This window comes from Colletotrichum truncatum, assembly GCF_014235925.2.
Source record: "Colletotrichum truncatum strain CMES1059 chromosome Unknown Contig_0007, whole genome shotgun sequence".
Classification (NCBI taxonomy): Eukaryota; Fungi; Ascomycota; class Sordariomycetes; order Glomerellales; family Glomerellaceae; genus Colletotrichum; species Colletotrichum truncatum.
Genome location: NW_027222404.1, coordinates 1523027 through 1550792, shown reverse-complemented (window position 1 = coordinate 1550792; position 27766 = coordinate 1523027). Strand labels below are relative to the sequence as shown.

At 49.8% G+C, this 27766-nt stretch overlaps 8 protein-coding genes across 8 annotated transcripts; 4 read left to right on the top strand and 4 right to left on the bottom strand.

The window, feature by feature from the left end:
• Window positions 1-871: 871 nt before the first annotated feature.
• On the bottom strand, window positions 872-2422 carry CTRU02_210852 (uncharacterized protein; the record flags this gene model as incomplete). The annotated part of the gene is made up of 5 exons (XM_070205524.1): window positions 872-913; window positions 974-1154; window positions 1215-1943; window positions 1998-2221; window positions 2330-2422. The coding sequence occupies 5 exons, from the start codon at window positions 2420-2422 to the stop codon at window positions 872-874; spliced, it is 1269 nt and encodes a 422-aa protein (XP_070060767.1).
• Window positions 2423-9169: 6747 nt separating this feature from the next.
• Window positions 9170-9337, top strand: CTRU02_210851 (uncharacterized protein; the record flags this gene model as incomplete). The annotated part of the gene is made up of 1 exon (XM_036721907.1): window positions 9170-9337. The coding sequence occupies one exon, from the start codon at window positions 9170-9172 to the stop codon at window positions 9335-9337; it is 168 nt and encodes a 55-aa protein (XP_036586279.1).
• Window positions 9338-10246: 909 nt separating this feature from the next.
• CTRU02_210850 (uncharacterized protein) lies at window positions 10247-10714 on the top strand (the record flags this gene model as incomplete). The annotated part of the gene is made up of 3 exons (XM_036721908.1): window positions 10247-10301; window positions 10377-10574; window positions 10635-10714. The coding sequence occupies 3 exons, from the start codon at window positions 10247-10249 to the stop codon at window positions 10712-10714; spliced, it is 333 nt and encodes a 110-aa protein (XP_036586280.1).
• Window positions 10715-12543: 1829 nt separating this feature from the next.
• CTRU02_210849 (GDP/GTP exchange factor) lies at window positions 12544-14659 on the top strand (the record flags this gene model as incomplete). The annotated part of the gene is made up of 3 exons (XM_036721909.1): window positions 12544-13659; window positions 13710-14307; window positions 14358-14659. 3 exons carry the CDS (start codon window positions 12544-12546, stop codon window positions 14657-14659), a joined length of 2016 nt encoding a protein of 671 aa, XP_036586281.1.
• A 1110-nt stretch (window positions 14660-15769) lies between these two features.
• Window positions 15770-16885, bottom strand: CTRU02_210848 (YIP1 domain-containing protein; the record flags this gene model as incomplete). Its single annotated transcript, XM_036721910.1, has 3 exons — window positions 15770-16304; window positions 16360-16445; window positions 16532-16885. The coding sequence occupies 3 exons, from the start codon at window positions 16883-16885 to the stop codon at window positions 15770-15772; spliced, it is 975 nt and encodes a 324-aa protein (XP_036586282.1).
• A 1813-nt stretch (window positions 16886-18698) lies between these two features.
• On the top strand, window positions 18699-19947 carry CTRU02_210847 (pectate lyase; the record flags this gene model as incomplete). Its single annotated transcript, XM_036721911.1, has 2 exons — window positions 18699-19354; window positions 19413-19947. 2 exons carry the CDS (start codon window positions 18699-18701, stop codon window positions 19945-19947), a joined length of 1191 nt encoding a protein of 396 aa, XP_036586283.1.
• A 1260-nt stretch (window positions 19948-21207) lies between these two features.
• CTRU02_210846 (DUF636 domain protein) lies at window positions 21208-21696 on the bottom strand (the record flags this gene model as incomplete). The annotated part of the gene is made up of 2 exons (XM_036721912.1): window positions 21208-21558; window positions 21628-21696. The coding sequence occupies 2 exons, from the start codon at window positions 21694-21696 to the stop codon at window positions 21208-21210; spliced, it is 420 nt and encodes a 139-aa protein (XP_036586284.1).
• A 2215-nt stretch (window positions 21697-23911) lies between these two features.
• Window positions 23912-26921, bottom strand: CTRU02_210845 (subtilisin-like protease; the record flags this gene model as incomplete). Its single annotated transcript, XM_070205523.1, has 6 exons — window positions 23912-24852; window positions 24920-25136; window positions 25194-25312; window positions 25390-25663; window positions 25729-26028; window positions 26097-26921. 6 exons carry the CDS (start codon window positions 26919-26921, stop codon window positions 23912-23914), a joined length of 2676 nt encoding a protein of 891 aa, XP_070060766.1.
• Between the last annotated feature and the right edge of the window lie 845 nt (window positions 26922-27766).

Here is a 27766-nt window from a genome sequence, read left to right as displayed (position 1 = left end):
TGCGTTCCTCCCTTTTGCCCGGATATGAAATCCCTCAAGTACACTTGGTAATAGTGCCTCCTCACATATAACGCTGCTACACGTCTAGCGAGGTTAATGCCATAGTTATGCGTCTCTTTCTTTACTCGGCTTCTGATATTGACCAAAACTGACTGATCCATAAATCTTCACATCCAATTATTTTGTGGGTTACTGTTGTTCGGTTGAGCTGGAAGAGTCGCCAACTGTTGCCGAAGGTCCGCTATTTCTTGCAATAAATGGCGTCGCTCAATCTCTTCCAACAACTCCTGTCGGGTTTGCTCAAGCGATTGCAGCGAGGGACTAGCACTCGTCACTGGTAATGCGGCAGGCTGAAGCGAAGTAGGCCGTGTGACATTTGTCGTAGATTCGTGGGTTGAAAAGCTCTGTTGACGCCTATGCGGCTGCCGGGATACAGAAAGTTGCCTGTTGATAGACGGCAGGACTCCGAAACCCTCTGACAGTGGCTGTGCTGCTCCGGGGTCAACGAAGTTGGAAGGTGAATAGGGAGTAATTTGTATTTGCTCCAAAGGCGTAACCGCGCTGAAAGATTCATTTGGACTTGAAAGAACCGTGTCTCCGCCCAAAACCGATATTGGCGAGCCTGTAGGTTCAGCCATCGTGGTGTTGGATCCTGCTTGGCCCTGTGAAGGATCTGACGCTTGAGGGCTCAACTGCGGCAGGTCATTTGTACGAGATCTCTCTCTGGCACCATTTATCAGGTCTGATCCAAAAATGGCTCCCATTTCCAAAGACATTCGAACAATCCAGGCGCTTGCTTGCGAATTACGTTGGACTGTGTCTGCGGGCGTTTCTTCGGTCCCATAATCCATCAAGGCTAAGAAAGTCTGTATCAGGATGTCTTGGACGTGAGAGCAAAGTTGGATGTCATATACTACGCTAAATGTTAGCATATGCCCCCAAAGAAGGGGTCAGGCAGGTTTTGATTGCCTACGTTTAAGGCAAAAGTGGGCTTACAATGGGATGAGAAGAACTCTGGGAAAGCCACATCAGGGAACAACGCAGCCCAAATCTGTTGGTAACGTTGGAAGTCCACCCCTGTGAATTTTGCATTCATGATGTTGTTCAGGATTGTTTCATCTATCTCTGCTCCATGATCTCTGCGGAGGTGATACCTAAGATAACATCGGGTTAGAAAAACATGCGACTGGAGTAGGCGAGTGTATATCCATTACCTCAGACCTGAGAAGTTTTTTATTGCAGTAGGGGGCCGGCAGCACTGGCGTAGTGGAGGAGGGGGTGTATGAAGAACGATATTGGGGCAGAATATTTCAATAAACCAAAGAATGAAGAAGGGACAAAGCCAAGTGTTGGAGTTTCGGGGTATGTTATGGACACGAATGGGGTCGTCTTCGCCATCGTCTTCATCCCCGTCATCCCCGCTTTTCCCGATCTTTCGACCATGCTTAGGAGGTGAGGGCTTCTTTCCAGCCGCCCTCCCTGTTTTGGGGGAGCGCTTCGTTACTGCACTGCGGTTTCGCGGCACTGCATGATTAGATGACTCGCCCTCAACGGCTGCGGTATCCTTCTCGTCGGCTACGTACGTAGCATCTTCTATCGCGTCTTTTTCATCCTCCTCTTCTGTATATAGAACATCGTACCCCTCTTCATGGACATTGTCATGCGATACTTGATTGTGTGTGATTTTGCAGGGGCACCCGTGTTGTAGCAGGTGCTTCTTTTCATCGGGGAGCTTTTGGATAAGGTGTATGAACGCTTTGACGTAGGCTGGCTGCTCCTCGCGGGACGAGAAGATTGTAGATAGAAACAAGGGTGTGCTCGGGGCATTCGTTCGCTGGGTGTTCTTTTCCGTAGTTGGTTCGCTTGGTATCTTTTCAGTATCATTTGATGCACCTCCTTTGAGCTTTTGAGCTGTCTCTGTTTGGAGAAGTTTTGGGGAGAAACTACGCTGTTAGAACGGCGACATCATTATTAGTGTCGAAGGAGTAATCACTTACGACGGCAGCTTTAGCGTCCACTGAAGATCTTTCGGTTCCCTCTCATGAAAAGGTCTGACAGCATTATTAAATCGAAGGATTTCGCCTTTCGCGATGGCAATGCGGCTTGCTTTAATATCGTCGCTCGTCTCAGATTCGTCATGAAGGGCAACAGGCTTGTCGCGAGTATCATTGAGCCAGAAGTCTTCACGCTTTAGTGCCTGAATCACCAAGACTCTTTGATCCTAGAGAATCAAATACGAATCAGCACCTCATTCTCCCATAACGTGCCTTGCCTCCGCGAATGTTCCCGGGACATTGGGAGCAGGTTTCAAAAAGGCTTGTGTGCTTACCGGTCCACTATCGTATCCAGAATCTCCGCTGGTTGAGCCAACGCGCACTTGAACCGACGCCTTGTCGATAATCCTACGTGGAGTTGTGGTCATGTTGTCGCCGTTTGCCTCAGCGTTGAATGAATTGACAAAAACAACGGAGAGAATAAACAATGTGCGAGAAGAGGTTTCATCGTGTATATAAATGGATTTGGTTTATAATAAAGATAATGATCTCAAGTCTTGTTATCATGCGCAATTGCAGTCAGTAATGCTCAGTCTGCACCGTGGGCCCTGGTCAGGAGTCGATTTGAGGTACGCAGGCGCGCAGACGTGGGGTTGCGGGGGTTGATCCCATATGTACTCCTGAGGGAAACCAACCAGTAGTTAGGCGCTACATGTTGGTCTCTGGTCACGACTGCGCAGGAGGCGAAGACACAACCAGATTTACTTACGTCACGGTAGTGGTGTACGCATCGGTGTAGATTGGTTTTGGTGGCTGCTCAGGGAGTAGGGGTTCGCGTTTCATTCTAGTCCTTTTCAGAATAGCTGAATGTTACCACCCTATCAAATGGGCCAGGGCAGCATCTTGGCTGCATATCAGCTTGCTTTTCAGGGATGCCATAGGGCACTAGTTCGCCAGATGATCGGCACAGAAGCCTGCCAATGTCGACATCAGCCTATCAAATTTGTCCCTGACACAGCTACGGCGGTTCATGGATTCAGGAGTTTGCACACTTGCGCAAACAGGGTCACCAATAGCAGTAGAAGACAAAAGTTGCTCTTCGAATACTTTTGTCGTTTCCTCGCCCAAACTGGCTTCAAGGCATGTAGCTGGGCTTTTCGACTCTTACGTTTCTGCAAAATCCTTAGTGCAGATTCCCAAATTCAAAACGAGATATTACCAGCTAAATAGCTTTAAAGGAGCTTACGGAACTTGGGAGGTTGTTTTGAAAGCAAGTATGACGTGAACGAATCAGAGTTTGGCTGCCACTCCTGCCATCCAGTCTTTCGTCGGCATTCCAAGACCTCGTAATCGCCCTCACTGGTCACTTTGACCCTGACCCCTGGCCCTGCAAGACATCAGTACCCCTGTTTTCTGCGACTGCGTGACGGCACCCTAAATGCACAGCTGCGTATACCAAGTTGGCCGCTGACATAAGTGCAGCTTTTGAGATTTTCATACCATTTCTTGATAGAATAGTTATCGAACACATGGTTTGCTTGTATCAACGTGTCGGATCACAGCGTGTGGTTTGCCATCATGTACCTTGACTTTAAACCTGACCATCTGCAAGGAGACTAAATCAGGCTCTATTTTTGCATACGCCCGTGCTCAGATCGTGCATTTGGTATTTTTTCCATTGGGACTTCTTGACAAAGTTCTCTCTATATCTAACAGCGTTGCTATTGTGGGAAATCTGTTGACTTCAAAGTGAAAAGAAGCATGCTCCTGTGGCAGTTATTATATCTCAAATTCTTTAAGATAATATCTATAGCAAATACGAAAGTTTGCGCAACCGCATAGTGGCGGTGCTTTGCAGAATGCACTTATCTTGATGTCTTTGCAGTCTTCATATATTACTCATGAACCCGTCTGAACCCGTCTGCATGTGCGTGTCTATGCTACTGACTCGCTCTGTTGTTCGTAGAGCAAGACCCGTCCTATCCGCGACTGCATTCAATCTCTTGGTCAAAACTTGAGAGGGGCTTGTTTTTAACCCTTTGTGTACGCAGTTGCAATCTTTTTGTGCCGTGCTGGCCTATTGAAATATTGATGTGGAAGTCGACATGAAGTGGCTGAGGGAAACCCAGCCGATGGTAGAACGTCCTGTTGAAGGCAGACGTGTATTTAAATGAAGGATTCCTCCCCGCTCAAAGTTCATCTTTTACTTTCTGTTTAAGTTTCTGAAAAAGCAAAATCATTCCTCGAGTTCTCATCATCATTGGTTAAGGCCCAAAAAATGGCATCTGTGTATTGCGTTGTTCTCGTCGAATCTTCGTGGAAGAGTCGCCCTTCCATCCATTTTGTCAAAATACCTGAGGATTACGACTCACAGATATTCATGGAAACTATCAGAAGCCTTTACTGGCAAAATACCAGCAAGAGCAAACGGTTTTTCAAGACAAAGGTCCTCTTCCGGAAGCCTGTGGTTTTGGAAGCTACGTTGCGAAAGGTAGGCTGTCTTACTGATCATAACAAGCCTCGCAATCTCATATGTTGCGACTCGATTTACTCATACTTACACCAGAGCTAACATAATTGACTACAGATGAAGATAACTGATCTTTCGGACGTGCCCGCATCCAAATATCTCGTCAAGAACGCGATTCCTGATGAAGTTTTTACCGAAGCTCTTCTATACCCTAACTCCGTGTCCATGGGTTTCTATCGAACCGTATTCGACGTGTATGGGGACTTTTTTACGGATTCTGTGGAAGCCGATGGCAATTTCACTATGCCGAAGAAGGCATTGCTAATCCGTGAAGAGATGGACTCGACTGTGAAACAGATACTTGGGGGGGTAGTATCAGTCATTGGAAGTGGTATCCTCCTTGGCATTAAGCTGGCGGGTGGTAATTGATACCTATGTCTACGAGTAAATTGTATTAACTGCTGCAAAGTCGATGGTAGTTTAGATATGTAAAGATGTATATGTCGGACTCATTGAAAATTTGGAAGTCGAATCCCTCGACACAAACATGACGTGCCAAGCGTGAAGCTACAGTCCATGTGACACAGTTATGACAGACGACGAAATTTTTGCTTACAGCGATCTAGATACTCTTGGGTACGGTGATGAACCGGAATTCTTGAAATTTGAGTGCGTGTTATACTAAAAGGTCTTCTGGTAACCTAGATTGAATTTGATACACACTGCTATTCTTCCTTCAGCGTGCAGAATGCATCCGCCTGATATTCCATAGACAAGCCAACGAGGTGTGATTTTTCTTTTACCAGATACATATCAGGCAAACAAGAACACCTGCATAAAAGCTTTAGGAAGTTTGAGAGAAGTACGTAGATTATTATGCGAAAACGTGGTAAGCTTCTTTCTTTACAAACTTTAAGGTGTGCAGCGTCCTATTTCATCGGTATTCTAAAGGAACGAAGTCTGTAATCTGAACTTAATTTGATAGAATCTCTGTCTCGAAAATCCATAGTCGAGAGGCAATGTCTTTTGTATACTTGTAAAGCAGTGGCTCATATTCCCCCGAAAACCTAATTGACCAGCTCCAATCCCATGGCTCTGAGCGATCATGCTTAGGCCCGCTAACCCAAAATCCATCAATTCTGTGGCACGCTGGCTTCCACCAGAAGCCAACACCGTCGAGAGCTCCGCGCTGGCTAATATGAAACAAAATCCAAGGTCAGTCCTCCCAAAAGCTATAGCTAGTTGCTGTTCTGGGTAGAAGGAAAAAGCAACTGCTATTCGCTTTGAACTCTGGGTTTATGAAAGGCGTTCCCCGCAAGTTTGATTCCATGATGGAAGTCAAAATCATCACTGGCGCGACTCTGTGTTTCTGTGCAAAAGCAACTGGGTCTATGACCGATTAATGTGAAGTGTGATTTATAGGACAAACCTTACCTGCAACAAAGACTGCAACTAAAAGTCTTAACAAGATATGGCAGTCGTTTTGTGGAGAAAACGTCATTCGAAAGTTATACGACCTAGGATCCTCACATTCTAGTTACGTTACTTGAACATGTCAACTCTATCATATCCCCATTCACATGAAGACCTGAATTGGTTTGGCTCGCAGGAGTGTTTTAGACCGTGAATTCAGGTAGCAAGAGGGCACAGCCTGAATTTGGAAAGTTTCAATGAGCAGTAGCGCAATCATGTTGGCACAGGTAATCCAAAAACGGCCTTTGTCATTGATTGTTATGTGACGGTGGAGGCAATCAAGCATTTAGACCGTCTCTCTACGTATTAAAGAGGCTGTAGCACATTCACAGCTGTCGGCTTTTGATTCACCTGACACAGTCCTTTTTGATGGCAGACTGTCCCACTATCGGCAAAGGAGTTTCTTGTCGAAAAAACACAGAGACAAAGACAGGATAGGAAACGAATATAGAAATCGCCTCGGAGTGGACCAAAGAAAACTTCATAGTATATTTCCCGTTTTAGTAGAACTCTCGTAGGGAACAAAACTCCTAAGTTTTCAAGGCTGTCTAGAATGCACACGTTCTCTGAACATTTAGGAGCCGCCAGAAGGCTTGCAAATAGTGCAACGACCGTCAGAGTTTCGCTGGAAGCATATGTAGCCAGACTTTGAATCATATTAGCGGCAGAAATGGTTATGTAGGTTGAGTACTTACAACGCAATCGTTCCCTTGGGGAGTTGGGGTTGCCATGACCATCGTGGCCAGAGAGGCGATAATCACCGTGAAGAAGGAAGAGGTGCGCATTTTGAGAGATTGTGACTTGTAAGAGAAATGGGATATTTAGTTGACAAAAAGCTTTTGAGACGGTTGATGAGTTTCAGTTGATACTAAAAAGTGTTGTTACTGCGAACCAAGTTAGGTTCTTATAAGTCTGTGAGGTGCGGCGAACATCTCTGAATTGGAATAGAAATGGCAAATGCTATAGTTCAAATGGCATTTAATATATTCCAGACTTGGTCTTAGCTTCCCGCTCTTCAGTTCTTCTTTAAACTTTATATCGAACTAAGAGATATCCACTTTTTTTTAACCAGAATATTATCTCTGAGATTTGTGCCAGGAAGCGATAGGTTAAGCTACCAAATTGTGTATTGAGCTGAAATATTGTGTCGTACCTCTTTGAACTATAGAGAGCGAGTTGCTTTGTTAAAATTCTGTTTTGCTAAGGGAAACTATGTTGCATAACACCTGTCTGAGAAGATGCCTTTCGCGGGTTGACATCGTCACAGAGTGCGACCCGCAAATCAAACTGGAGCCGCGAGTAATTGATGGTGATCCGCACGGATAGAATCCTTCCTTGAAAAAGGTCGGAAGGTTATTTGAGTCCGAAGTTCCGCTGATCTAGTTCGGACGGGGAAAAGGGAAGGCTTGGCAACCACAACAGGAAATTTCAGAATCTCGGTCTTTCGTAGCGAATTATAAAACCCAGCCAAGCAATAGCGCAAACCTTACCAAATACAACTGTATCAAGCACGACTAAATTCATTTACACTAGTGTGTCTGTTTTCATGTTGCGGCAACTCATGCATATAATCAAGTATTTACTATAGTTGGTTAAGCTGTACTTTCAGATTTCGTAGCGTGATTCAACTTACTTGACTTCATTAACAGCTCGTTCTACCACTAATTTGGTAGTCTCTCATATGTTCAGTAGACGCACTGCTTGAATAACCGGGTCTGGCGATATATGGATGTAGTATTCCATTCCCTTGGAGTTGAGTTTGACGCAGCGCCTATGTATTTGAGAGACGGCCCTTGCGCGGCTGTCCGAACAATACGCAGTCAACGATCGGGGGCCTAACACCAGTCTTCACAGAATAGCGCCTCAAATTGTTCCGCCTACTCGATAGAATGAATTGAATGAGAATAGGTCTTTTTTTTTTTTCTTTCTTTTTAAAAAATTTCTTCTTGCGTGGCCGGTATGGCGTCCGGCAAGTCTTCGCCATTCTAATATCAGACCTTGCAATCAGCGCCATCTGTGTGGCTGTCAGAAACTTCAACGAAGAGGAGAGTCTCAACTCGGAACACCCACTTGTGCTATTTGAACCCAAGCCGTGGCCACAACCGTCGGGTATTTGACGAGTGGGAGTCTATGGCCACATCAAGATTAACCCAATTCCTCTCAGATGTTCTATTGACGGTCCTAAAATTCACTTCACGTTATCATGTGATGAGCCGTCTGAAAAACATGACTTCCTTGTTGAAAGGCCTGTAACCCTGCTTCCTGCCATCTGATGTCTGGAGCATTCCCGCCCCTCCTCTTCCGTAACCTTGTCCTCTATTGAACGAACAGGATCGTACGATGCGTATTAAGTCTGGCACCATCCTGGAATGCACCTAAACTTTGGAAATATGCCTTGGTAGTTCCCGGCTTAGCTGTGCGAAAAGGTTCAGACAACGAGAGCAAGCACTTTCAAAGCCTGCTTGCAGTTTCATGGATCAGATCTGTCTGATATCGGTCTTTCACCCGAAAAATTAGCCGATTTACAAGCTGTCCTAACAACGCTAAAATCGCTGCCAAAAACACTAGATGACACATGGGGCGATGTGGGAGGAAATCCCAGAGGACCACAAGGTCAGCGCACGAAGAATCTTGCAAATTCTTGTTTTCTCTACAAGACCACTACAAAAACAAGAAGCCGTCAACACCATTGCTTTCGAGATTATGGGAAATCCCAGATTTGACGTGAGAAACAGGGACCGGTACTGGATGAAGTTGCCTACTACTGCTAGAGCTTAATAGTTATCGCGCCCTGAGAAGACGGAATGAAACTGCTGCAACTGGTTCATTTCTCGGTCAAGGAATACTTGACGTCGAAGCGGGACACACGGATCTCTTAAGACTTTGACGAGCCTCTTGCCAGGGACCTATCGCGAAGGTCTGCGTCGCCTACCTGCTGGAGCTGGATCACAGCGTTGGGATAAGGGACATGCGACGGCGGTTTCTACTGTCGCAGTATGCTTCGCATTACTGCATGAACCATGCGATCCTAGCTGATGCAAGCCAGCCCCGACAGTTCATTGCAGAATTTGCGCGAAACAAGGATAGTTACGGAACCTGTTCTCGATTGCGCGGCCAGGATCTTCAACTGGAGGGGCGACCCGCAATTGGCGGTACTCCTGTGCTATATAACGTGGCCTACGGCAGCGTTGTGTGTGCTGTGGAGGGGTATTGAAGAAGAGCGCCGATGTGAATGAGCAGGGGGGATGGTATGGTTACCCACACCAAGTCGGTGCACTCTCCGGCCATAAAGAGGTTGTCCGAATTCTCCTCGGCCGGCATGCGGATATCAACGCCCATTGCGGAGAGTGGGGCAATGCTCTTGCGGCGGCTTCATGGGCAGAACAAACAGAACTTGTGAAGATGCTACTTGAAAGCAGGGCAGATGTGGGAAGGCCCTCCAGATCGCTTCACTCGGGCGCAATGATGAAATTGTCTGGATACTCATCAATGAAGGTGCCGATATACGTGAGTTGAGCGGTTGTAATGGGACTGCTTTTCACGCCAACCTAAGACGAATTATTCAATAACTATCTATGATTGATCAGGGAGCAAAGTGCTCTCACAAGGAGCTGATTCTTGAGTCTATGGGTCAGCGTAAGAATGGTAGGGTTGGGCATCGCAACAAAAAGGGACTGCAAGGAACTAGAAATGTCAGGGATATGCTTTTGAAAGAACCGCTGCCCCTCGCTGCAGTTCAATGTCTATTTTACAGATGTCAAAGTAAGCGACAATGGGTCATGATGCGTCACAAATCAGGTAGGTGGCGCAGGGAGATGCAATGGTCAGCAACTTTTACCCCATGCTGACCTGGAAAAGTAACGTGGAACCCAAAATCAGCCACTTAAACAGTCGTACATACCAACAAAGGGTGGGTGGTGTTCAATTACTCGCGCTGTTGTCATGCAATTGCGAATGGGCCGACTGGCTGGAGAAATGGAGCGATCCGGAATCTGCCCACGTCTTGGAAATGCGAAGCCTGCTATTGGCTAAAAAGATCTCCAGCCAATGAGAGACTTGTTGATGACCGCAAACAGGGGTCATCTGCAGTGGCAGCCACGGACCGTGACGTCGGTTCTCGGCCCCTCCTACCCTGCAGTTGCATTTGCTTAAAAGGACCCTTCTCTCGTCGAGTTAAGAGACTCTCTTTCCCAAGACACAGCAGTTCAACCAAGATTTACTTCCCTCAACATCATCAATTGCATTTCCGTCTCAACGACAACATCAAACAAACCAACACCACTTCACACACTCCCACTTCACCATCAAAATGACTGTCGACAAGGCTTCCACCTGCTGCGGCAAGAGCGCCGAGTGCGTCTGCGGTACGTCCTTTGCCCCTCCTCCACATTCCCACCCTGCCGATCCTTGAGAACCCCCAAACTGACTTTGTCATTCAGCCCAGCAAGCCAAGTGCTCCTGCGGCAAGCAGTCCGCTCTCCACTGCACTTGCAGCAAGGCATCTACTGAGAACACCGTTGCCGGTCCCCGCTGCTCCTGCCGTGCCCGTCCTGCGGGCGAGTGCACCTGTGAACGTTCTTCTACCGAGAACGTCAAGCCTACTGGCCAGACTTGCTCTTGCGGTGTGCGCCCTGCTGGTACGTCGTCTCTACGATTCACCAAGCCGTGTTCTTGGACGTTTAACTAACATTTCTTAGACGCCTGCACCTGCGACAAGGCCTCTGATGGCTCCTACAACCCTAGCGAGCACGAGATCGACTTCACTACCCGCCGATAGATGCGTCCATCTTGTTGCTGTTTGAGGGTTTATATGCATTAGAAGGTTGGCGTTAGCAATGGTTGGCATGGGGGCATCGTGGCGATGAGTATTTGGCGTTGGGGTTTATTACAACACGGTCATGGGAAAACGACCAGGCGGTTGATTGCCATTGGAATTTGGCAAAACGAAAACAAAATGAATACCAGTATTTGAACCTGAACATGTTGGCAGTCTCTGATTGTGATATCACTGCTTTAATCAAACTTGGCATTGTGTCGCCAAACACATGGTAATGATGTCAGTTTAATTCCATGTTTTGGTTGGCATTCTTCTGTCTCACCACTGGAGCACTGTTGCTGGCGTCAATGATAACATCAGTAGTGTAGATGGAACTGGGACACCCAAGGTCAGTCTGTGCTTTGCCAAGCTCCACTATCACGATTATGTTTCCCAGCTTATCACAAGGGGGAGAAACATGAGCTTAGGTGGAATTGTGTGGAGAAGACCAAAACCATTGGCCCATGTGGTATCCGTAGGACTGGAGAAGGGCACACGGACAGTCCAAAGCTACTTCAGAGTGAGAATGTTGTGCAGCAAGACAGCATGGAACTGCAATCGGAGAGTGGGTGCTGGTGATACCCTGGTGCAAAATGCACATGGAGTTTGACGGCGACCTCGGATGTGGAAGTCTATCAGCATACAGCCTTGTAGAAGCAGGTTGTTCCAATTGACAGAACATCACAGGCATGAAGAAAGGGGGACTACGTCGCTTAATCAGCCGAAGAATTGAGACTTCACAAATTGTTCAGACCAGAAGACAACCCAAATATAACTTGACAGGTGATATAATGGCCATCTGCTGCAGATTAGCAAGCGAGATCGGCCCAGAGATGAACCCTTGTGTGGCTCATTTATTGAGATTACCTTCTGAGGCGAAGCCACGCACAACTGAGGGTAAGACCACTGTGGCTGTTATACGGAGGACTAATTATGACTTATGATGACCGGAGTTCGCCACTGTACCAGGTACCCTGTCCCCAAAGCCCACAACAAGATAAAGTGGTAATGAAGAAAAGGAGGGCTTAACGTAATGAATTTTTTTTTCATGAATTTTGCAGCTTTGGAAAAACAGTGAAAGCTCCGGTCGCGTCGTGGTGTGGGTCAGATACCTTGCTCTGGGGCATCGGCAGACGATGCGAACGTTCCCCGACTCACCGGAAACTCGCCAATAATTTTTTCTTACAGGGGTATCTTTTTCTGCCGGCTGGAACTGGCAAAAAAGCTGGGGCGGTCAAGAGCTCCCCATGGAAGAAGCTTCGCATTTCGACGCAATTGGCCCCGGAGCTCGGGCCACCGACGGTACAAAACAGCCCAGAAGTTGCCGCACTAAGACAGCACCGAGAGCACCTGAACACCTGAGCACCTTCGAAAGGAGCCCACCCGACTACTGGTCATAGGCCTTTGGGGTACCAGCTCCCCCAGCACCCAAGCACCTGCTACCTTTTTTTTTATCCTCTTTTTTTTGTCTTAGCCCGCGCTGAGAGCCACACAAAGCGCCACCCCTGTTTGGTCAGAATTCCAGAGCCCAAGAAAATACAAAGCTGCCCATCCGGTCGCGTCACCTTTTTCTTCGACGCTTTTTCCTTTCACTTTTTAAAACAAAACATCAATCACCCGCTTCTGGATTCTTTTGTTGTTTCCGGAACATCATCAAAATACGTCAATTCGCATCGCGAACTTTCTGTTTTGTGATTGACATCTCCCTATTTCCCGCGCTTCCAAACCCCAAAGTCCTTACCGTCGTATACGCGTCTTGCACGATATCCTGACGCCATCATCTAACAACAATGCCTCCCAAGGCTGCTACTAAGAAGGCCGCTGCGCCCAAGGCCAGCGCGCCCAAGAAGGCTGCCGCAGCTTCTACTGCGACCAAGAAGGCCGATGCCCCCAAGAAGACCGCGAAGCCTGCTGCGAAGAACGCCACCAACGGCGCGACTGCCTCCAAGAAGCGCAAGCTTGCTGAGGAAGACGAAGAGCCCGAGGAGGAGTCCGTCGACGAGTCTGCCGACGATAGCAAGCTGAGCAACACCAAGACCACCAAGAAGGCCGCTGAGCCCAAGAAGACCAAGGCTGCGCCCGCAAAGAAGGGTAAGGCCGCCGAAGCTGCCACTGACGACGAGTCAAAGGCGAAGAAGCCTGCCAAGAAGGCTGCTGCAAAGAAGGAAGACACCAAGAAGCCCGCTGCTGCCAAGGCCGGTCCCGCCAGCAAGAAGCGCAAGGTCAGCGACGAGGAGACGGAGGACGAGAAGCCCCAGGGCAAGAAGGCTAAGAAGGCCGACTCCGCCGAGGTCGACAGCCAGGCCACTGAGTCCGCCAAAGCCACCGAGTCTGCTGATGAGGAGCCCGAGGCTGTCAAGCCCGCGAAGGCCACCAAGAAGACAGCCACCGCTGCCCCCAAGCCTCCTCCTGCCCACCCGCACAAGATTGGCAAGAAGATCAACTCTGCTCCTACCCAGATCCTCGATGTTTACGTCTTTGGTGAGGGTAGCTCCGGCGAGCTTGGTCTCGGCAGCAAGCACAAGCCCAAGAAGGTTACCGATGTCAAGCGCCCCAGATTGAACCCCTTCCTGGACGCCAAGGAGGTCGGTGTTGTTCAGATTGCTTGCGGTGGCATGCACGCTGCTGCCCTGACCAAGGACAACAAGATCCTCACATGGGGTGTCAACGACCAGGGTGCCCTCGGCCGCGATACCACCTGGGACGGTGGCCTCCGCGATGCTGATGCTGAGGAGGAAGAGGATGATGACGAGGACAGCGGCATGAACCCTAAGGAAAGTACGCCCACTGCTATCGATGCCGTTCACTTCGCTCCCGATGCCAAGTTCACTCAGGTCGTTGCCAGCGACAGCGCCACTTTTGCTCTTACTGAGGATGGTAGAGTCTACGGTTGGGGCACATTTAGAGTAAGAGCTCCGCATCCTATACTGGCTATCGATATGCTAACAAGACCTAGTCGAGCGATGGTATCTTGGGATTCACCGAAAAGATCAAGATTCAGATGACACCCGTTTTCCTGCCGACCCTGAAGAACATCACAGCACTCGCTGCCGGTTCCAACCACATCCTTGCTCTGGACAACAAGGGTCTTGTTCAGGCATGGGGCTGCGGCCAGCAGAACCAGCTTGGCCGACGAATCATTGAGCGCAACAAGCTGTCTTCGCTTGTTCCCCAGAGCATGGGTCTTCCCAAGAACCGTGTCAACCGTATCGCTTGCGGATCCTACCACAGCTTTGCCATGGACAAGGATGGTGTCGTCTGGGCCTGGGGTCTGAACAACTTCGCCGAGACTGGAATTGCCAGCGGTGCCGGTGAAGATGATGCCGTCATTCTCCGCCCGACCATTGTCGAGTCCCTTAAGGACTACAAGGTCAAGCAGATTGCTGGTGGTGAGCACCACTCTCTCGCTTGCACGGAGGACGGCAAGCTTCTCACATGGGGTCGTCTCGACGGCCACCAGGTCGGTATTCCCGTCGAGGAGCTTGACGCGGAGAGCGTTATCAAGGATGAGAGCCAGAACCCTCGTATCCTTTCCAAGCCTACTGTTGTTGAGGGTAAGTTTTTTCCAACTCGCACTATTGACTGTTACTGACTTTGATACTAGACGTTGCCAAATGTGTGTTCGTTGCCGCAGGAGTCGACAGCAACATCGTCATCGACGCCAAGGGCGTTGCGCACTCGTGGGGCTTTTCTGCCAACTACCAGACCGGCCAGGGAACTACCGATGACGTCGAGACCCCTACCACCATCGACAACACTGCCGTTCGCGACAAGAAGCTCGTCTTTGCCGGCGCTGGCGGCCAGTACTCCATCCTCGGCGGTGTCGCCGATGTTCCCCAAGCCAATGGCTTTGCCGCGACTGTTAACGGCCAGCCTGCTGCTGGTGGATTCAGACCCGTTTTTTAAGCACTCAATCTCTTGATGGGTATACATCAGCCAACTGACGCTGAGTGATTAAATGAAAAAGAAAAGTGCATAATGATAGGCAGTCGAAGAGGCCACGCATGATATGAGTTTGAGAGAAAAGCCGTTACCGCGGAAGGGGGAAAAACAAGTAGACTTGGCTCGAAAGCCAAGTCAAGGGAACATATTTCCAGAACAAATGTTGCAGCTCATTTTTTTAACATGAGCGGTCTTTCTGCTATGCGAATATTTTCGTACGATTTTGGGTCTTTTTTTGGGAGGGAGTGGGACTGGGTTTTGTGTTTTTTTTTTTTTTTTTTTTTATCATCGTCCGGCGAAACGGGCTTTATAGACATTTTTTTCTCATGAGAGAGAGCTGCAGTGAATTTGGCTCCGGCATGGCATGGAACGGATGGGGGAGGGGGGAATTGGGATGAACGGCCTCGACGGAAGTCATTTACTACGTACGTAATGATACCTAGGGCGGTTTCGGTTCATCAAGGTCCCGTTCTGATTGATTTGTTTTTTATGAGGGGCCACTCCGGGAGGAACTTGATCTCGTCTGCATGACTCTTTTGGTCTTTCCATAAAGACGTGGAAGGTCCTTTTCTGTTACACTGTAATATTAGGTTGGGCATCATCTCCACGTTTCGCCCCCCCCCTCGACACATGGTATCGTTGTCTGGGGGAGTTTATTCAAGACGTTTTTTTCTTTTGACGATGACGCAAGTAATTAATTTGCGTTTGAAGAAAAAAAAAGTTTGGTTTATTTTTCTGGCTTCGTCTGAACATGATTTTTGTGATTATGCTGTTGTACAGTAAACGTGAAGCAAGCAATGTCGCCCTTGCTGCGCTTCCGCATCGTTGGCTTTGGTTTCGTTTGACACCCCATCCATCCCCCCTTGCTCTCCGTCTGTCTATCCATGCACTTCCTTTTTGAATTCCATCCTGTAGGCTGTTTGTTTACTCCCTTTTTTTTTTTATGGATCTTTTCCACCTCCGCCCTTCCTAGTGATCTGAATGCGCATCTTTCCCCTTTCTTCTTATTGGCGGATTGCTAGATTCGATCTTGCTCTGTATGTTCGAGCGCCCCCCGTCTCCTTTATTCGTCACTCATGCCTTCAGTCCAGCGGCGGCCTTGACCAAGGATCCGCTACCCCTAGAGCTGAAGATGCCCATGATGCCGAAACCGACGTAGAACAGAGCCAGCGGGTACGCTACAAGTCCGCGCATGCCACGCATCCTTCCCACGGCGCAGAACATGCCCGAAGCGGAGTACGTGCACCAGAGAATGGCCATTGTCGTGAGGACGATACCCAGGGGTGTGTCCATTGGCATCACGATGCCGACGAGGCTGGTGGCGACGAGCGGGAGCAGGCAGTATCCCAGCACGGAGCTGGAGCGGGCGAAGGTGAGAGTGCTCGAGAAGTGGCCTGTCCGGGCGGGGTGGTCGTGGGAATCGGCGCCGGGGTAGCCTGGGCCGCCGCCGTATTGCGGTGCTTGGGGAGCTGCGGTGGCGGACGGGTGGACGTCGGTAGGGGTCATCAGGGAGAGGATGACGTGCAGGGAGGTGCTGCCGAGGAGGGCTAGACCGTAAATGTAGCCGAAGTGGACTTTGCCGGAGAAGAGCAGGAAGGTACCGAATAGCCTGGGGATTGAATTGTCAATGAAGGCTGTAGAGCGCAGAAGAAGGCTTGTCTTACAGGAAGAAGAGGATGGGACCTGCCAGATCTGAATCGTCCATGATGTGTTGATCGATGCGACGGAAGGGATTAAGGACTGCGAGGGTCTGTTCACATGTCAGTCATTCAGGTCGTACCGAGATAACAAGAAGTTGAAGCTGTAGGAATAGCAACATTGCCAGTGTGAACGCACCTTTCCTTGGATATGTCCAAAGTTGACGCCGAGCTCCTCAAGCAAGGGCGGCTCTCTGTCGTAACCTTCCGTCGAGAAAGCAGCGAGCCAGCCGGTCCTCAGTCCTCCTTGCTCGCCCATGCGTCCCGACACACCCGCCGCGGCACCGAAGGCGCCCGCACCACCAAAGCCTCCAGCACCGCCGGCACCGAACTGCCCACCGGAGGGCTGGCCTCCGTAGCCGTACGAGGCTTGTTGTGGGGTCGCATGGCCAGAGACGGCAGCGGGGGAGTAGGAGGAGGGGTAGAACTGCAGGTTCTGGGCGCCTGCGCCGGGGCCGGGGCCGTATGATGGTTGCTGGTAGTAGTTTGACATTTTTTCTTTTGCTTTTTATGGTGTTTTGGTTTTCCGGTTGCCCAGTAATGTGTAACTTGTTCCCCGTTTATGGGTCGCTTCGTCTAATCGCTTCGTGCGACTATGCTCCGGAATTGTTGGAGAATGCGATTTAATCGTATGCGATTATACTCGTCGTGAAAAGGAGAGGGTGTCCGCGGAGGGGAGCTCGTGAGCCGTTGGCGCCGGGGGTGGAGTGCGGACGCGGCGGGTTGCGTGGAGAGGACAGGTTGACCCTGAGCTTAGGTACGGTGGCCGTGTTGGAGATGTAGCTTCTTTGGAGGTTCACCACGTCAGTCAGGGCTGAAGCTGGTAGTGGGACCTGGGGAGCATGTTTATGCCTGAAAACTAGGGCACCAAGAGTGAGCTAACCAGGCAGGAAGAATATCTTTATCGATAACTTCCCTTATCAATCCTCTTATCGATAAACGATCTTATCCGTTCTCGGGTCGGCTCCAAACCACCCATGTCTGAGTCCGTCTCCATCTCCATTTCATCCTCCCCATACATGTTATGCGCCAGTCAAGCACATAAGATGAACTCCTCCACTGCACGCGGCATAGCCATGATCAACAGCCGACCGTTAGGCATTCTAATTCTGGAGATGCCGACGTCACGCAATCATCAGCTTTCCCATGAGTACCTACCATTCTGCCCATATGTGGTGAGATGCCGGAAACCAGATTCCTCTTCCAACTAGCGTCAAACGAAGCGCAAATTTCTGCCCACGTCTTCGCTGGAATAGGTAAGCGCCTAGCGACAGGGAGTCTTTCTCTGGGGCCAGACTCTGGTTCCAGTGGGAACCATCCCACATCACAATTCCCGAGATCCAGCGGCAGTTTTTTTGCTTGCTTTTTCACAGTACTCCGTATGGGGCCCCCTATTATCTATCCCATGGCCACGGGACTGGCTTAACCAGAGAGTCTGGCAGTGTTGTCGGCAGTGGGCTGCTCATCTCCACAACTGAAGCCGGTTCTGGACCGCATCACCTACATGATTGTTATGCTCGCCACATTAGATGTGGTCCTCTCCTAAGAATTTTCGCCTTGTCCGAATCATCGCGTATACTCGTTTACGTTCTTTAATAAATAGCAATCTATCAATTTGGGTATGTTCGGGTCGACTAACACAGTCCTGGTCAGCTGTTTACAGAATACTGAATCGCGCACTTGCTCGATACGATGAAAAGCCCTGGTCAACGTTCCATCGAACTCATATACGGATGCTCGCCGAAGAAAGATCCTCCGGACTAGGCTTTCCGAAGTATGAAGGGCTGGGCGCAATGTCATCGTGGAGTCGACCCGACTGGCGAGCGCACATGGTGTCTTCAGCAACTAAACATCATCGTCAGCGAAGTCAGGGGACCCCTCCCTTCTGAGCAATCCTTCGAATCTCTCAATTGCTGGGATTTCTCTTCCACGGAGATATCGATGGGTCCTTCCTTCACGGCCAAGCCGCCATCTACATTCTATGAGGTGTCCTACGGGTGTGGAGTTGGTTTTCCACCAACAGGAGGACGCGATGGCCTCAACCCCAATTAACAGGGGTGTTCACTGGTGGCTTCAGATAGAATGCAACAGCTTGTATGTCCATGGGATACGTTGTACCGAAGCTTGCTCGCAATAAGGTACAGGCCGAAAGCTACCAGACGCGAGGGCCTCCTTGTTGACTATGAGAAGCTTAGTATTTAAGCTTGATGACGGCCGGCTACACGGCAAGTTGCTGATCCCTCTTGTTGATCACACACTGCTGCATTCTCTCTTTTAAACCTTGCCACGGTACTACAACAGCAATAATGGGTCTTTACAAGTTTCTCTTCGCCGTCGTCCCGGCCGTTTTGGCTGCCGACATCTACGTCTCGCCCTCTGGCTCCGACAGCGCCGGCGGTACCCTCGCCGCTCCTCTGAAGTCGATCCAGAAGGCTGTCGACAAGGCCGTCGCTGGTGACACTATCTACCTTCGTGGCGGCACCTACTCGCCCACCACCAACATCAAGATCACCAAGAGCGGTACGGCCGCCAAGCCCTACACCCTGACGGCTTACAACAACGAGGCCGTCATCCTCGACGGTGAGGCCCTGCCTGGTACTCCCGGCGCTCTGGACTCCTCGCTCGCCAACGCCGACCGTGGTGTCTTGCACATTGAGAAGGCCAACTACTGGAAGTTCTACAAGTTGACCATCATCAACGGCCCCTATGGCGTCTACCTCCGTGACGGCTCCAACAACTACTTTGAGCGCATTGTCACCCACGACAACTACGAGACCGGCTTCCAGATGCAGGGCTCCCTGAGCAACAACCAGGTCATCTACCTCGACTCCTACCGCAACCGCGACCCCCGCAAGAACGGTGAGAGTGCCGACGGCTTCGCCTGCAAGGAGGGCTCTGGCACTGGTAACATTCTCAAGGGTGCCCGCCTTTGGGAGAACGTCGACGACGGTCTGGATCTCTGGTAAGTCTCCATCACACACAACGTTCTTGTGTTTCTTAGCTAACCACTTGACAAACAGGGAGTTCAAGTCCCCCATCACTATCATGGACACCATCTCCTGGGGCAACGGCGTGAACCGCTGGAGCTTCTCCAACTTCCAGGGCGACGGCAACGGATTCAAGCTGGGTGGTGGCGACGCTGCCGACATTGGTGCCGCCAACCACGTCGTCACCAACTGCATCGCCTTCGAGAACGCCGCCAAGGGCTTCACGGACAACAAGCAGCCCGGCAACTTCCAGTTCTCCCGCAACACTGCTTTCAACAACGGTGCCGTCGGCTTCCAGACCATCACCACCAAGTCGACTCTCAAGAACAACATTGCGGCCCGCAACTCCAAGACGACTGCCAAGACCGGCCAGACCTCGCTCGTCAAGGGCACCTCCAGCAGCGGCAACTCCTGGGACGGCAGCGCCACCTGGTCCGATGCTAGCTTCAAGAGCGTTGACACCAAGCTTGTCAAGGGCGCCCGCCAGGCCAATGGCAAGATCGCTCCTAGCAACTTCTTGATCCCCACCTCCGGAGCCGCCGTTGGTGCCACCACCACCTGGTCTTAAGCACAAGTCTTGAGTAAACATGAAGCTTAATCATGAAGCTTAATCCTTGAACATAATTTTCTGTATATAATTAGTTAAAACTGCCAAGTGCAGAGTACATAAATCAACCCGTATATATTGGTCTCTTCGCAAAGTTCCAATCGTCGTTGCTGTGTAGTAAACGTGGTTCCATCTGCATGAGTCGTGTTTTGCCCAAGTTTGGGAGCCTAAATATTCGTTTTAGTCAGAGGAACTTATGCAAATGAGCTGACAACATGGGTTGCTAAATTGATTAAGGGACCGTTGCATCGGGTTCGATTTCATATATCCAAACTAAAGTGCTGTTGCACTCGTAAGAAACGTTCATGGGAACAACCCCGATGGGCTCATCAGTCGCGCATTTGAAAATGAGGTGTGAATAAGCTTAAGAAGTCGAAAGCACGCGTCGGGATATATCGGTGATAGTCCCAAACTCAAAATAAAGAGAGGCCTGGGTGTGCTTGACCAGGGAAGGCATCTTTTTTGAAAATCTACGGAGTACAGATAGACTGATAATGACCCCCCCGGTGCGTAGGTACCATAGTACCTTTGCTGATCAAGTAGTGTGTGGGTCGGGTCATTTCAGCGCCCTTAAGGTGATGGTGGGGCGCTTTCAAGCTAACAGTAAAGAGGGGTTAGGGGATTTCAGCATGCGGACCATCTCCGCTTAAACAGCAAAACACAACCACGTCTACAGCTCAATTGAGAGCCTCTCCGAACAGAGGTTTCGAATCTCTTGAGAGTCTGAAAAGCCCAAGAAACTCAGTCTGATCAGGCAGGGTTACGATTCCAGATACTCTAAGCTCTTTAAGGTGTGCTGTTTTATGTCTCCGCTCGTCTGATCAGTCCCTTACGGAATACTTGAGTGAACTTAGGAAGACTTTCAAATTGGTTACGCTACCTTATACCCAAATTTGGCTGCTACGTCCCAATAGTTATACTCCGTAAAGCTATATTGTTTCGGGGGTGAATGCAATTTTGACAATTGGCATATGGCGTCCCGTTGAATGTATGCTCTAAATATTAATCTAGCCATACGATATTAAGCCAAAGTTATTTGAACACAGGAAGACATCCCAATCAAGTGGCATTTGCTGGAGATACTGGTTCAAGCATTCAACGTTGTTAAACGACATAATATCAATGTTCAATCAAAAACTGCAAATGAAGTTATGGGGGAGATAATTGAGCAATGAATAATATTATCTAAGGGCTTGGAGAAGAGGTGCAAGAGAAAATTCTCTACTTTAGCAGCTCCTGTTTGACTTCCGCTCCATCAATTAGAGGGACCCATGGGATCCTGCGCTTGGCAAACAGCTCCATTTGAGGCTTACAGAGACCTTTGAGCGCACCCTCATCGTCAAGTGTTCCAGATTTGACGTAGTAGACGTCGGGAGTTGCAGGCCCGTGGCGGTAAATGGTGACGCCACAGTCACCACAGAAGAAGTTTGTAGCGGAGCTGCCACTGGGACCGGTTTTAGAAAACATCTTCAAGTTACCGCTCGTAGTACTGAATAGTGGGACGGGAACGATGAGGTTGGTGCTGTTGGTGCTGCCAGAGATCTTTCGGCAATCCAGGCAGTGACAGCGAAACTGGACTGTTAGTATTTCTGGTTTTGATGAAAGAAGGCAAAGCAATTGACAAATGGAAATGGAACTTACAGCAGCGACAGGGTCTGCTTTGATGGTGAACTGTATAGTTCCGCAAAAGCAGCTTCCGGTAAGAACCATCTTGACGGTCGAATGGCTGGGGAGAGGGCGTCTTAGGAGGAAGGAATTTTCAATAGTTAATGATGAAAGGATGAGCTGGTTCGAAAGTTTCCTACGGGTTATTCCTTACATTTATATATCTTTGGCTCTCTTGTCGTAGGTTTGAAGGTGCGAGCCACCAGCTCGACAGAAGGTTTTTGAACTGGTGGAGCACAGTTCAAGGCATGTGCTTCGATGACTTTAGTCGGAGAATTTGTGCGAGCTATCCGTGCTTTCGCTGTTCGGTATCTGGAAATACCGTGTCAAAGGAGTCACCCTCGGCCTAGCACATTACTTGAGATTCTCTGATGTCACTAGTTCCGGGATCCATGCTTAATGATGGGTAAATCACTAGTCACAATTTTTGTAATGGATGCAATTCACATGTGATTTCGCGTTGCCCTTAGATTACGATCGTATGACTATAATGCAGGTATTTGGCTACAAACTCGAGAGGCTTAAAATGTAGTTTATCTAGGATGACACAACAGGGACATTTATCTGTCTCCCGGGCTGTTCTTAAGATCAAATAACGAACGTGGGCGGCTGGCTTTGTTTTGCTCAAGGCCTCATTGTCTTTTCCACGGTACTTGATATGAGTATTGGTGCTTATGTCTTAGCAGACAGACACGCGAGGATGCAGTCAACATATGCCCGCGGAGAATATTGTCATGTTTTCAAGTTGCTCTCTGGCTCTTAGTGAACGTTCCTCTATGCATCTTACAATCAATATCCAGTGAGACGGACTTTGCATCCCCGCTGTTTCGGAAAATATGTGCGTTAGCTATGAAATCCCACCGGTTCGCAATGACTCTTACCTAGTCCCAAAAAGGCATTGCTGCCGACCTGCCAACTTCATTGGTCATTTCATGTACATTAGCAACTTGTCTGTATAAAGTTTCTAGCTATTCTTGTCACCCGATGTTGTCGGATTAAGGCGGGGGAAAACTATGTACTATCAGCCTAAAGTATTATTGGAATCTACTGGTTCAGAGGGTTTAGGCATGATAGCTTGAGGGTAGTGCGATTGAGCAGCAAAACGTACCATACCCACGAGCTCGGATCGGGCACAGTTAGCGAGATGTTGGATGGTTTCTTGTTTCTTTTCCCACGATAGGTTATTGATGTTCATCTAATTGAAGTAGGAGATAGCAGTCACGAGACTCATTTTCCCTTCAACTAAAAACCCTGCTTGATTTCTGTTGCTGTCTTGCGACGAACGACCAATCAACACCCATCTTTTACGAAGCTCTCTGCCATGTTTCCTGTTTGCGGTCCGTGAGGGATTGACCCCAAGATCGAGCATTTCATAACGCTGTAATGCCAGTCTACCAAGGGATGCTTTGACAAGAGCTTACCACGCAGACGAAATGGTGCAGGAAACAGAATGCCCCCGAGGCAAAGATTAAGTACATCGAATTGTCCACTATCCGAATCGTTCCTAATTACTGGAATCACCCAAGGCTCAGGATGTCACCATACTTGTCGAAGGACTTACGTAACAACGAGTTCGCCGGGAGGGACAGCTATGCGGCAACGCTAGCCAGCGGTACCTGGGTAGCAAACGGTTTTCAGTGGATTTCGGGTTCGATTTCGATGAAAATGTCCCAGAAATTTCACATCAGCGAATGCTATACATGAAAATGGCGTATGGGTTCTTGGACACTCGCTCAAAGAGCTGCATTGGGGTCTAAGGTCAGCTCGATAAAAATCGACTTTCAGAATCCCTAGTAAAGTGCCAATGCGGATAAAGTCAGAGAATTGACGGATGTTTGTGGAAGAGCTTCACAAGACGGCTGGAAGTATGATGTAGGACCTGGAAACTCATCAAAGTTATCAACCTACTATTTTGTTTTTACTTGGATCACTAAACACAAACGTGCTTGAGTACGAGCCTACGGTACCTCGCAAATTCATTGCTATATGTGGCACGATGCAATACATTTTGTTTTATTCTTGACCCTAAAGTACATGTATGCTTCATGGCATTTCCTTCCCTAGCTTAAAGAGCCAGAGCCACAGGATGACATGGGCATCACAAATCAGCAGAGACTCAGCACAAACAATCACATGAATCGGTTGAGGCTTGATTAGAAGAAAATAGTATTGTTCATTGAAAGTTCAACGTAAATTTTCGTAGAAGGTAGGCAGCCTGGAAGCTACAACCAGACCAATGTATTCTCCAAAGATGTCTACATTACTGGGTCATGCTCAAAGAGAGAGATGCCTCCGAACCGCCGTTGTTCTTCGCACAAATCGAGATGCTACCCCCCGAAAAGTCAATGTACATCAACCCAGCACCCTTGGCCCTGTTTCCGGTGAAGTACTTCGGGCCGGAACTGTCGTCTCCGATCTGGATCTCGATGCCGTCGGACGTGGTATACGAGAAGCCGTAGTTGCCCTCTTGTATGTTCAGACCAGTCGTCGGGAAACATGATGTTGCGCCGGCTGTAACCTTTTCGTCCAGCTTGAAGACTTCCTTACCGGCCGGCGCTTTGACGGCTTCTGAGGGCTCCTCGGTAACCTTGAAGGCCAACGCACCAGAACCGGATCCGCAGACTTTGATTGAAGCGGTTGACTCGGCGAGGAAGGTACCTGTCCATGGTCCCTTGGACTGGTGATATCCCTCGTCCGTCGAGCCGGTCTGGATGCTCACGATCATATTCGGGTCTACGTCGAAAGAGAAGCCGTATGTCGTTCCGGCTGTGGCAGTGAAGTCGTTCATGGGGAAGCATGATAGACTACCACTGCCGACTTGCTCATTCAGCGAGGCCAGGGTCTTGGGCGCAGGCGGAGGCGGCGGTGGCGGCGGCGGCGACGATGAAGCGGGCGGCTTGCTGCTCGTTGCCGGAGGCTTGGGAGGGGCAGAGGTTGGCGTTGGCGCGAGGGTAGTGGTCGAGGAGACGACTGAGCATGCCTCGCCCTTGAGGTCCTGTCTTTTGAACTTGGCACTGCGAGGACGGTTGCAGACGGCACCCTGACCGTTGAAGACAACCTGACCGCCGTCGGGAGATCTTTGATAAGCCATGTCCATGAGCAGCTTTTGCATGTTGGCTGCCACCTTTCCAATTTCGTACAGTTCCGGGTATTCGCCTACTGCGAGAAGATAGGCTGCGAGGCCGGCGACGGCGGGTGCGGCTGGGGTGCGTCAAGTTAATTAAGGTGTTTTTGTTTTACACGAGGACTACAAGCTGGAACTACTCACCAAAAGACGTTCCGTCATTCTTCCGCGTGCCAGAGAAGAAGGAATTGGCAGCGCACTGGAGCTGAACACCAGGCGCCATGACGTGAACCAGAGGTCCTCCTTGAGAGAAGCTGGCATTCTTACCAGTGTTGTCGACGGCTCCGACGTTGATGACTGGTACGCCGTCTTCAGCCATCAAACCGGGCCAACTGTTGACATCGGCAGCTGGCGCTCCTTTCTGGATATATACAGTCAGCTCAGGACCTTAATGCGTGGTAGCTATGCCCCAACATACAGCTATTTCAGGACGGTTATCATTTCCGGCCGCCGCAATAACGATAATGTCCTCGGCAATCATTTCGTTGATGTATTCTCTCATCGTTCTCTTGCTGAATTCAGATGTGCTATTCTCGCCTACACATGCGTTAGTCCGTAAAGTTTCGATCCACGGGACACATCAAGCCATCGACGGGCGGAAAGGCGGTACGTACGGCAGCGTGAGAGGTTCACAATGGCTCTGCCCTGGAGCTTCTTGAGCCTTACGTCTTCCACTATTCTGTCTAGGGCATCGTCGGTATCGGAGGCCTGCGTTGAGGCTTTGACAATGACGAGGTTGACCTTCTTCGCGACTCCGTACTTGGGGCCGTTGACCTTGGATCCGGCGCAGGTGCCGTGTCCATCGGGGTCGAGATCCTCTTCGACAGACTTTTCTTCTTGAGAGCCCGCGAAAATCCAGCGGGGCTTTACTGCCATACCGGTGTATTCCTGGCCATTCACTTGAGTCAACTGCGTCTTGGAAATAAACTTAAACTTGAAAGAATGGGGCTTACACTATTCTTGGCATAGTATCCGCTGTCAAGAACGTAGACGGTAATCTCGGCTCCAGCACTATCATCGTATGAATAGCTGTTGAGACTTTTGAGGTCTACACCCGGCGGCTGAGAAATCATGACGAGTTCGGCTGGGGCATTGCCTTGCTTAACCACGGCGCGCTTTTGAATTCTTCCAAGCTTGTCCAGCGACTCCATCCACCACTTCTCGTGGACGTCTTCGCTGGGTTCTCTTTCCGTGACAAGCACTGATGCGCCATGATTGGTGCGGTCTTTTTCGTCGGGCTCGACTCCGCCAACCTGGTAGGTTTATGAGATAACGATTTAAATGACATGCGAAAATTCAAGGGAGGGAAGGCTCAGCATACCAGAGGATTTTTGATTAGGGTGTCACGTTGCGTGGTTGTGATGTTGGCGGCGACGAACGTGACCTTCCTACCGGATGTTGTCCTATAATTCCCTTTACCGAGCTCTTTGTCGATCAGTGCGAGGAAGTCCTTCTTGTCCTGGTCGGTGGCGCCGTCCTTTGGGTAAATGACATGCGGCGCTGGCGTCCCGCTCGGTGCGGCGCTCGAGGTACTCGCCGGGGGTTCCGAACTTGTTGGTTCCAAGCTGGAAGACGGAGGTGCAGAAGAATGAGGCGCGGAAGATGGCGCCTCGGGTAACGAGCTAGGCGGCTTTTCCGGGTCGTCGGGGTTGTCAGGTTTGTCGCCAGACGGAGAGCCAGCGGTGGCGGATGCGCCGGCCGCCACAGCAACCGGGGCGGCGCCGGCAGCGGCACCGGCGACGGTGAAGAAGCCGCCACCAGGCCCGCCGACTACGACAACGCCTACGGGGACAACGATGGTGTCTCCATTGCTGACGGTAGTGGTCGCTGGTGCGGCAGTGCTCGTGGGTGCTGCTGATGAGCGAGGGGGGCTCGTGATGGTGGGTGCGGCAGACGAACGAGGGGCGGACGAGGGGTTACGAGATGCGCGGATACTCGAGGAGCGGGCTGTCGAAAGCGGAAGAGAGGGGCGGCGACTGGATGAGGGTACGACACTTGCCGCGTGGGTTCCGTTCCTTACAGGGGTGGCTCGTCGGAGGATGAGAGCATCATCGTGGTATAGTTTACCCTGCAGGTCAGTTGCTACTGCAGAGAGGCAGAGAGAACTCAAGATGACAAGTAAAGAGCGTCGGGCTTCGAATTTCATGTTCAATTAACGAGAGTGATGTATGTTTACAAAAGAATGTAGGGCGATGATGGCTCCAAGGCTATCTGGCCAAGCCGACAGTTCCCGCGCGTTCTCTCACCAGGCATTTATAAACGCAGGCCGCTCAAGGTCATAAGTCGAGGCTATATCCACTGAACCTCTCAATCAGAAACATAGTCATATACTCAATGGTCGATCTCCCAAGAAAAGCTGCACTAGAATGGAGGATGCTAATTTTGGGAGAATTGTTGCGATGGCGGTGACTTAACCCACGCTGTTAAGTGGCAGAGATCAATCGTCTCAACTTTATATTATGGGGGGGGGGGGGGGGGGGTCTGCTAGCCTACTGCGTACTTTTCTCTTGGTCTTTCGTAGGTTGAATGGTACTGCTGCTTGAAGCTTATGAATCAACTAGAATATGTACACGATGCTCGCTAATTCAACGTATACTGACTGGCAACTTCATCATGCTCCATGATTGACAACTGTCGATTCAAAACTAACACAACTTGGAAGGCTCATCAGTTACCTTAGTTGGGAGTGACTTCACCCGCAGTCTTTCGTAGAAAGAGTGTCAATCATGCCATGTTGGCTGTCAGCAGAGCTTCGATGCAGATCTTTATCACACTGAAACTGCCCCGTCAATTAGTTGTCCACGGGCGAATTCTGATTCTGGGGTTCCCCGAGTCAGACAGTTGCTGCTCCAAAGAAGGCATCCTCGGAGTTAGGCGTCTTAATGTCAGCCTGGATGCAAATTATGCCAAGACTCAATGCAAAGCGGAAACCACGGCAGGGAAACTTTGACAAAGGCTAATAAGAATTCTCGGCAGTGTGTGCTGATGGCA